General features: G+C 30.5%; 1 protein-coding gene across 1 annotated transcript; it reads right to left on the reverse strand.

Annotated features, from left to right (window-relative positions):
* Nucleotides 1–447: 447 nt before the first annotated feature.
* Nucleotides 448–5307, reverse strand: LOC114182658 (protein LONGIFOLIA 1-like). The gene is made up of 5 exons (XM_028069566.1): nucleotides 4566–5307; nucleotides 3400–3452; nucleotides 1772–3322; nucleotides 1541–1694; nucleotides 448–1397 (listed from the first exon to the last, which is right to left on the reverse strand). Exons 1-5 carry the CDS (start codon nucleotides 4684–4686, stop codon nucleotides 625–627), a joined length of 2652 nt encoding a protein of 883 aa, XP_027925367.1. The 5' UTR covers nucleotides 4687–5307; the 3' UTR covers nucleotides 448–624.
* Between the last annotated feature and the right edge of the window lie 4499 nt (nucleotides 5308–9806).

The following is a 9806-nucleotide window of genomic DNA, read 5'->3' on the forward strand; positions in this document are numbered from 1 at the left end:
GTTGATATTATAAAGGAAAAGGTACAAAAGGGATAACTATTATTAATGGGATGATATCATATGAATGTATTATTATAAAATGCAGACCTGATACATATATATATATATATATATATATATATATATATCAGTATAAATATATAAATGTATAGCCTAGTTATGTGCTGAAATTCTTTTTCATTTTGTTTATGATCTCAAACTCATGGTTATTATACTGTTACTGTAGAGATGGCAGAGTATTATTTAGTATTTACTTTAGGGAAATTATTTTAAAATGGCCTACAACTAATAAGAAAATGAGTGCAGAGATACATAGAAGTGATGTTTCTGTGATGAATTTAAGACAACCGTAATTGAACCAAAGAAGATCATGTCATTGATATATATTATATATACATTTATCTGCATTTCTACATGTATTGTTTTGTTGTTTCAATACACTATAAATCCATGCAAAAAAGATGATTGTAGACATTAATGCTTGATGAGTTTAGACAGGAAACAAAATCTAAAACTTGTATTAATTAGCTTATTTTCCCCTCCTCAAAAGTATAAGTATAGGTAGAAAAGAAAGTTTACACATGAAGGCTGAAAATTATTTCTCAGACTCATTACCCAGAACTCCTACTTGCAAAACACCAGTTTTCTGCAGTGCTTACCAGATTGGTTAGCTAGTTCACTTCTCACAACTTCAGTTATCAAATCTTTGAAGATCAACCGTTCAATATCCAACACAACATTTGGAATTTCCATGTAACTGTTTGTGTAAATTGTGGGACACTGCATCAACTCTTCCCACAGGAGGCTTGTCATGTTCTCATCCTCGTTAATAAGTTTCACATTCCTATTTTTATGTTGCAACTTATCAATTTCTGTGCAAAGCTCATCCAACAGAAGGTTCCCTTTTATTTTTCTACTTGTTGGCTGATATGATCCGCACCACGGAGTAGAACTTTCCAATATCAGTTTCTGAGCTAGAATGTCACTAACAACATCAAATACTAGCTTTCTTTGCATTTTCTCAGGACTACTTGGCCCAGAAATTTTCTTGGCATTGTATTCAATGTTGAAACAGTTCTTGTTTGTCTTGATTTGCTCTAGTGCAAGGAACAACTTTGGGTTTATTGGGTGACTTGATGAATGAAAATCGTAGCAAGAGCTTGGACTGCTGAGAAGCCCTGATGCTAACAGTATTTCTGATATATATTTATGGTCAGGATCATTATAGTCTCTGAAACTGGTAAATCTCTCATCATTGGAGTCAATTTGATGGAGAATTTGAACCAAATTTTGAGTTCTCAAGTCAGTATCACTGCTGCTGAAGTTGGCTTTTGCATTGTAGGATAAAAGTGGAAGATCTTCTGAGTTCTCCTCACTGCTATCAGAAAGAGCATCATCTGTAGCAATAAATTTGAAGAAAGTCAATAATATAATATGTAACAAAACCTGTTTAGAAATGTATTTTTTCCCTTTTATGGATGATTGTGGACTGATTCAACATTCAATTCAATGTTGCTTAGAAATGAAGTTTGTAACGTACCTAAATCTCTTGTGATGTCTGATTTCTTTTTGACTGGTGAAGGTGGTTCTTCACTGTAGAAAGCAGCATCAAGAACAGACACAGGACTTGGTTGCTCCGCTGTAACTATTTTCTCAGCTTGAAAGCTTTCCTTGTTCAAATCTTCTGCTGCATTCTGATCAATGAAAAGAAAAACATTAAACCAGGTGATCTAGCTGCAAGAATTCAAAGACGGAAAGAAAATATACTTACATTTTGATCAATGTGAATGACTTCTACGCCAACTTCATGCTTAAAATCCCCCCTTTGGTTTTTGGTCTCGCTGAATTTTTGTCTATTCTGCTGTTTTCTGTTACTGCATGATTCTGATGAAGGGCTAGTTGTCGGTGAGCGCCTCTCCAAACCAAACTTCTTTTGTAGTCTTGGACTCTTGCTGGAGTTGGTGCCATTTTCCCCATTGATTACTTGAGGAACTTTTGGCGATTGCAACAATTTTGATGTTCTCATCTTGTTGTTGCTCTTATCCTTTGCTGTTTTCCTGTGAAGCTTGTCACCCACTACTCCATTTGCAGGATTAGCAGAACCAAACTTGCTGGTTTGTCTTGCAGATTTTGCTGGTTTCATGGTGAAAATTGGTGACTTACAACCCTGTGTTGAATTTCTCATCTCAGAAGTGGTGGATGCCGGCCCCTTCTGCCGAATTCTTGGGCTTTTAACCACAGAGCTTTCACTCAGACTGCTATTACTCCTATTGTCAGATAGAGAATTTGAAGCCTGGTCCCTTGTAATATCAAATGATTCTTTATATCTCTGCATAGCATCAAGAATCTGTTTAAGCGCTCTGAGATCCTTTCCAGAGTTTTTGAACTCTATATCTGCAATCCTCTTTTCAATCTCCCCGTATACAGAGAGTGATTGGTTTGATGCTTTTGCTGCAGATTCACTTCTCTTTGAAGTCTGTATTTGCTGAAGATTCACTTCAGGTTCTAGGGAAAACCTTGAATACGGTGTCACATTCAGGATTGAAGCATCCCTCCTAAACTGAAGAAAACTAGACCCTTTCATTGATGCTGCAATCTGGTGTTGTTTGTACTCATCATTTGTGCTAGGTTCTGCATTTGACTCATTTTTACTGGTACAAGTTTCTGTGCAGTCTGGGAAGGTTTCAAGTCCCATCAACCTTGCTACAACACTGGATGATCTTCTAGAAGTTTCTGGTTCCTGCAGCTGCTTAATCATTGTGCCAGAGCTACCATACCCTTTCTGTAGACCCTTCAGAAGGCCAAGACATTTTGTTCCTTCATTGAAGCTTTTAATGGATCCTTCTCTGCTGTCCAAGGAAAGCCTGGGGAGTTCCTTAGCCTTTGTAGCAGATTTTAATGAATCTTGTGTGTCCCTCCCATCATACGAGAGTCTCGGTGAATCCCAAGCAACCATGTTTACATGTTTTGGCGGCTCCAAAGGCCTGGGAGAATCAACATGTTTCAAGATTCTACCTTTCTTTTCCTCTTTAGCCACAACTTTTATTGACAATCCTTGAACATCTCTATGCATTGACTCTTTCACAATGTCATAGAAATCAAGGGATTGAGGGCCTTGGTTGCCATGTTGCTTCACTGCTACTTCTGGATTTGAGTTCTCTGGAATCTTCATTGGACTTATTATTGATGGTGGTTCTATCTGAATTGCCCTGTTGAACTCGAGCGATGACATGCTAGATGAACGTGAAGACGAAGACATTGAAGTTCTTGATGACTCTGTGGAGAATTGCTGATTCTCTCCTGCAACCTTCACATTCTTTCCCTGCAAAGAAAACTTCCATTCTTAACTGTTTCTTCCAAGTTTCTGTGATGATTTAAACTTTTAGCCACTTTTCTTACCGTTGCCTTTTGAGTTGTGTTATTCACCTCTTTCACTTGGTTCCTTGTTCCACCTGAGAAAGGAATGGAATTTCAGTGGGAAGTAATTTGAATATCTTGTGAAAACTTTAATCCAAACAAAGTCTTCATTCTTAAATTCTTTCTGAATAATTCTTTCTGATAGATATATATTGGCAGGTTCAAAAGTTAAGTCTTTAAAGAAACTAACATCATCATCCCAGTTAAATACTATGTAATGATAATTATAAGCTTAATACACCTTATTTAAATGTGTATGAACCATCATGCTTGCTCAGTACCAAAAACAATCAAGCATCTTTTAAGATGGATTTGAGGTAAGTATATGGGGGCAATCATGTGCTTATTTACAGTAATGCATTTTTATAGCTGCAAATGTTTTGCATGGTAACAGTGATAAAACATTTTTTGCAGAACCATGTGCTACCTGGAAATTATAAAGTCTGCATTTGTTTGTATTTGGTAAAACTATTTGCTTTACCAGCTTCTTCGGACACATTGAAAGGAAATTTATTTCTCCATAATTATTTCAACCAAACTCTCATCTTATATTAAATGAGGAAAATGAAATAACTACTGGGAATAGTACGGCACAAATTTTGTAGAAAGAAAAACATATCTGCATCTGAGGCGCTGCTAAAGAATGAAAACTGACATTCTAAAAGCATTTAATATTTAAACATCTGAAGAAGGGTTTCATATACAATGGAAATGGTTTCTACATTCTCTTGAAACAATGATTTAATTTGGAGAATGCATCCATGATTTAATTCGGAGCCACCTCAAAGAAAATATAAACTTTTTTTTGTCTTGTAACTTTTACCAAGTTCTCATCCCATCAAAATTTAAAATAAAGCAGAACAAAAAATAACTCCTGGGAAAAAACTGTGACATTAAATCACTGACAAATAGCAAGTTGATAGGGCCAGTCCAATTTATGTTGAAAGAAAGCGATTTTACTCAATATACATGCCAATCAAACTTTGACAATTAGTCCCTTTTATTAATGTCAACCAAAAATTGCCATTTAGTCCTTTTTTAAATGTAACATCACATAATAAAAAATGTATCAAGTTAACATGAATACTATCAAAAGCATCATCAAAATGCATATGTAACAATAACAGAAATGTTGCAGATTACATTACCTTGTTGCTCTGTGAGGAACCTGTGACGGTCAAAGAGCTGAAAAAAACCACTGATGCACCCAATTTGCTTCTGCAACTCTGGGTTTTCATCCTTCAGTGATGTGAAGACCTTTTTAGACATTTTTCTGGTACCCTTCAACTTTTCAGAGTTCACAGGGCCTGATTAAGCACCATCCTCCACCCAGAAAGAATAAATTAAAGACCTTTCGTTGTGGGGTAGAAAGAATTTGGAATGTGCCAAGGTGCTTCAGAAGGAGGAATTTCTAAAAAAGATGGTAAATTGATAACACCAATGCATTGACCATAACTTGCATCAAGCTGGGAGAAGACTTGGTCATGCAAATTTCATACTTTTTTGTGTGTTACACACATTACATGTGCATCATGTGCATGTGCGAAGGGAAGAGAATGTCCAAGACCTTGAATGGAGCAAAGAGAGATAGAAAGCAGAAAATTGCAGAAACTGGGTGATGTTGGGGTTTGACACGGCAGAGAAGAGAGTATATATGCTGCAAAAGCATAACAACAGAAAGAACAAAAAAGAAGTAGAAACCAAGCAATTCCAAAGTGATGCAGAAAGAAGAGAGAAATTTTTGTGAGACCCAAGAAGAGATGTTTTTCTTTCTTTAAACTGAGCAGAGGAATATTTTTTTTATCTTAGTTTTCCTTTCTCCTGCAGAGGATGCAACTGTGGAGGCTGGAGAGTGTGAGAGAGAGAAATTGTGGTGTGTATATATGAAGAAGGCAAGTGTTGAAAATTTTGCCCCAAGAATAAAGAACTCACACAAACTTTTTCTTTCATTCACATTACGTAAGAGAGAGGAGAAAAAAGAGTGGAATTTGAGGTGTCAAAATCAGAGTGCATGAGACAGATAAGGCTTGTTAAAAAAATATATAAATTCTTAGAAAACTGTGTTCTTTTAATTATCATGTTAATTAATAAAAACCCAATTCTTATTGGAGATGATGTAATATCACCAAAGAGTAAAAGAAAAGTTAAATTTTAAAAATTTATTAATAATAATTATGAGTAAATTATGTAAAATATCATAACATCGCATCTAATTCAAAATTTTGAAATGACATATTTGAGCTTTTACTTATATATTAGTTAATTTTTTTTATTTTGATCTAAATTGAGATTTTTAATTTATGTTTAAATTTTTAATTTATGTTTTTCTGAGAGATGAGGTAGATCTGCTGTGGTCATTTCGTAGCACTTGTATTCAGACACAACAACGTGGGTGGGTCTGTGGATTGGGCCTTTCTCAAGGACCATGTGAAGTTTGTCAGAGAAAAACCAAAAACAATAACAAAACCAATATATATATATATATATATATATATATATATATATATATATATATATATATATATATATATATATATATATATATATTCTCATCTTTTACTTCAAACTTCAACGACTTCTAGTCATTATTACTATTATAAAATCCAAATACTGATTCTTAAATATAATTCAACTCAAATAAATACTATTTTTACCAATTATATATTATGTGAAGTATTTGTTTATTATAGCTGACCAAAAATGTTATTAAATCAATACATTTCTATGAAATAGACAATAATTTTAGGCTTCTGATTTTTTAATATAGTTTACATTTTAAACAATTATGTAAACTTTTAAAAATGTACATTATTTTATTTTGTATTGGTAGTTTCTTTATAAAAATATTAAAATAATTAATAAAAAGCAAATAGGAAGGTATAACATTATTCAATCATTTTAACCAAATTGCATTGTTTCAGTGCAGGGTTTAATGCATGAATATTGCATCTTATTTAAGTAAATTACATGCTCTTAAGCATAAACATGTGTATTTTAAGTTCAATATACACCTCCTTACTCCTTTTTCGTTGACTTTTATTATTTATAAGCCATTTTTAAAATTGTAAGTTCAATATTATTAGTTTCTTTTTATCAACTATCCCAACTGATCAATTAATTTATATATTATATTTATTTATGCCTCGTTTTTAAAGTTTAGGATAATCTTTATAACAATTACTATTTTATCAAATATGTATCAATTATGTACTTCATTTTTGTATACATTCTTGTAACTACTTCCTACAATATTTTTCATCTATTTTCACGGTTTATATAAGAAAACGCACAATAATAAATGTAATAAATATATTTGGTTACTTCAATTTCCATTCTATAATAAATGTAAGAAGTATAAGTTAATTAAATATTCGATAAAAAATTTTATATATATATATATATATATATATATATATATATATATATTATCTTTAGTTGTGAAAACGACATATTAATTTTATTTTCTTTAACGACGCCAACAATTTAAAGGATGGAGTATTTTATGAGAACAAAATTTTACTACATTTCTTGAATTTTATATTACAATTTTTAAAATCAAATAAAATATACTACTTAATTATTTTTTTAGTTACTGAAATTTTAGTTCATTAAAAATATAAAAAAATATATTATAGTTTCAAATTTGAAAGAAAAATATGAAATGAGCCGCTGAACGTATAGAAACTAAAATGAATTTCTTAAAACAGTTTTTATCATCTTAAATTTAGAGCTTTGGGATTAAGCCCATGTTTTTCTAAGTTTTTAAGAGATAATACAAACTAATTTTTTTAAAGTTTTGATATACCAAAAAATCACCACAAATTTAAAAGATTAAAAATATATTTAAACTATACATGTGAATGATGAAGTATAAAATTAAGTCTGACAACGAAATAAGTGAACAAATAAGAATTATAGTGATTTTACTGTAATACACTTGTTAGTGTTTCAAATCTAAATATGAATTACAATATTTATATATAGTAAAAATAAGTAACATATGAACAATAAAAATATAAAAACAAAGAAAATTTGATTATAAGTTTTTGAATTAAAGAAGATTTTTTTTTTACGTTAAAAAGGTTAACTCAATTTTGTAAAACTTAGAAAAATAATATGTAATTATAGTGATTCTATCATAATAGACTCGCTTCAAATCTAGATATGAATTGTAATATTCATATATAGTGAAAATAAGTAACGTATGAACAATAAAAATAGAAAAACAAAGAGAATCTGATTATAAGTTTTTGAATTAAGGAAGATTTCTCCCGTTAAAAAAAGTTAACTCAATCTTGTAAAACATATTGAGATTTATCGTATTCGATCTTACAAAATCGATTTGTAAAATAAAGTTTGCGAAAAACACATCGTTTTGGTCACAGGCTTTTGGTCCTTCTTGCCACTTCTGCCAGACACTATCACATGTTATTAATTTAGTGCCACATTTCCCTGTCATTCATGATCTATACATTACACTTATCTCAATTTGTAGCATTACACAATCCATCAATTTCTACGGGGGACCAGACAAACCACATCAACAACTATGCTATCAACATTATCAACATAAGACTTGTTTCTTGCCAAATTGTCTTAGAGTGTGTCGTTGAAATTTAACTAAGTAAAACCTAAATACATTTGCTTTCTCATTACTTCTATCATTTTATAGTATTTATTAAAAATTGAAAATTTTGTTTTCCTCTCTTCTCGCTTTTCAATTCCAATTTTTTCAAAATATTTATTTTAATCTTTAAGTTTTACTGAATCATCGTTAAAGTATTATTCATTTTGAACTTCAAAGTTTCATTAGACATGTCAAAAGCTACATCCTAGTCGACAAAGGAAATGAAGATTTTATATTTGTATTTTAGATTTTGGGTTAAATATGTTTTTGTTCCTAACTTAATTTTGGAATTAGTCCATTTCGAAACTTAGGAACAATTTAGTTCTTCATTTTTTAAAATATGTGAATTTAATCCTTTTAATTAAATTTTGGTAGGTTTATTTGATGTTTCATACGCATTTCATGATTGTATTTAAGTTGTTTATACTGTTTGACACATTTTTGTTTTAATGTTAAGTCAAATACTATTATGAAATGCACTTGAAATATCAACCAAAATAAACAAATTTTGATTAAAAAGACTAAATTCACATATTTTGAGAGATGAAAAACTAAATTAATTTTCGAAATGAACTAATTCCAAAATTTACTAAAAGTTAAGGTAAAAAACATATTTAACCCTTAAATTTTTTTCATTTCCTTTTGTAAAGGATCAGCAAATGAAAACTCATCTTTGAAACATTTTTTTATTTTATTAAAGTTAGTATTTGAATTTTTTTTTTCATTTTCGCATACCACATCAATATTCCAATCCTAAATCTGATAAAATAATATTGTTAGAGTTAATTACTACATCTAAAATATTGTCAAAATATTTAAATATTTTTTACCTCTGACTTTTTTAAATAATGTAATCAAAAGAATTAATTATCTTTAAGTTATTTTTTATCTCCACTTTTGTAAGATTAACAACTTATCTAAATATATTTAAAATAATAGTTTAATGAATAAGGATAATTCTTTTCTCTCTCCCTCTTCTAGGTATAAATTTAGTTTGGTGGCAATTGTGTTCTCTTTGGTAAGTTTGACTTGCAATATGTTTTGGAGATGGTAGCATGATGAAAGGTGAGAGGTATTTATGAAAGCATTTTTACCTTTCGTAACATATAATAGAGTATTATGTATAATTTCAACATTTAATTACATCCAAATCTTCATGTATCTTGTTGAGAACAGCGACTAATTTTAAATTGCCCAAGTTTTTTCTTACATTGAATTCAGACACTACTGCGTCTTACTATTTTTTTTTTCTTAAAAAAAACTAGTGCCATGAATAAAAAAAATCTACGTGATAATGTCAAAATGACACTTTTATAAGGTTCAAATGTGGGTGAATCACAATCTTAGTTGAAAGGCCATAACCTTCAAACAAATCTTAGATTGCATATATCTATATGAATTCTATAATAACCACTGAATATATGTTAAACTATTTGCAAGAGTATGGTGAGTTGAATAATTCAAATTCACTAGTTTGTAGTGTAGGGAATAATTTGAATTACAAATTAAGTGTTTCTAGTTGGCTTTTGATATATACTTCTTTGACCAATTTGAATTTTCTACTCAAACTATAGGATTATGATATTATCTTTCTTTTTTTGTCTTTAAAATATACTAATATATATATACCAATGGGCATTAATTTTTGTACTGTATGAACTGATCGGTCAATTGTATATTGTATGGATTGGTCGGTCCGCTAGAAACATCACTTGAGGTTGGATGCTCTAGAACGATTCTGAGTAGTATAATACACTAGAAG

This window comes from Vigna unguiculata, chromosome 4 (genome assembly GCF_004118075.2).
Source record: "Vigna unguiculata cultivar IT97K-499-35 chromosome 4, ASM411807v1, whole genome shotgun sequence".
Taxonomy (NCBI): Eukaryota; Viridiplantae; Streptophyta; class Magnoliopsida; order Fabales; family Fabaceae; genus Vigna; species Vigna unguiculata.

Excerpts from the sequence above, each read along its gene's own strand:
- LOC114182658 (XM_028069566.1), bottom strand. The coding sequence starts at position 4,686 with ATGTCTAAAAAGGTCTTCACATCACTGAAGGATGAAAACCCAGAGTTG. Across the intron at positions 3,453-4,565 it reads GTTCCTCACAGAGCAACAAG|GTGGAACAAGGAACCAAGTG; the intron begins GTAATGTAATCT and ends TTCCTTTCTCAG. Across the intron at positions 3,323-3,399 it reads ACACAACTCAAAAGGCAACG|GGAAAGAATGTGAAGGTTGC; the intron begins GTAAGAAAAGTG and ends TTTTCTTTGCAG.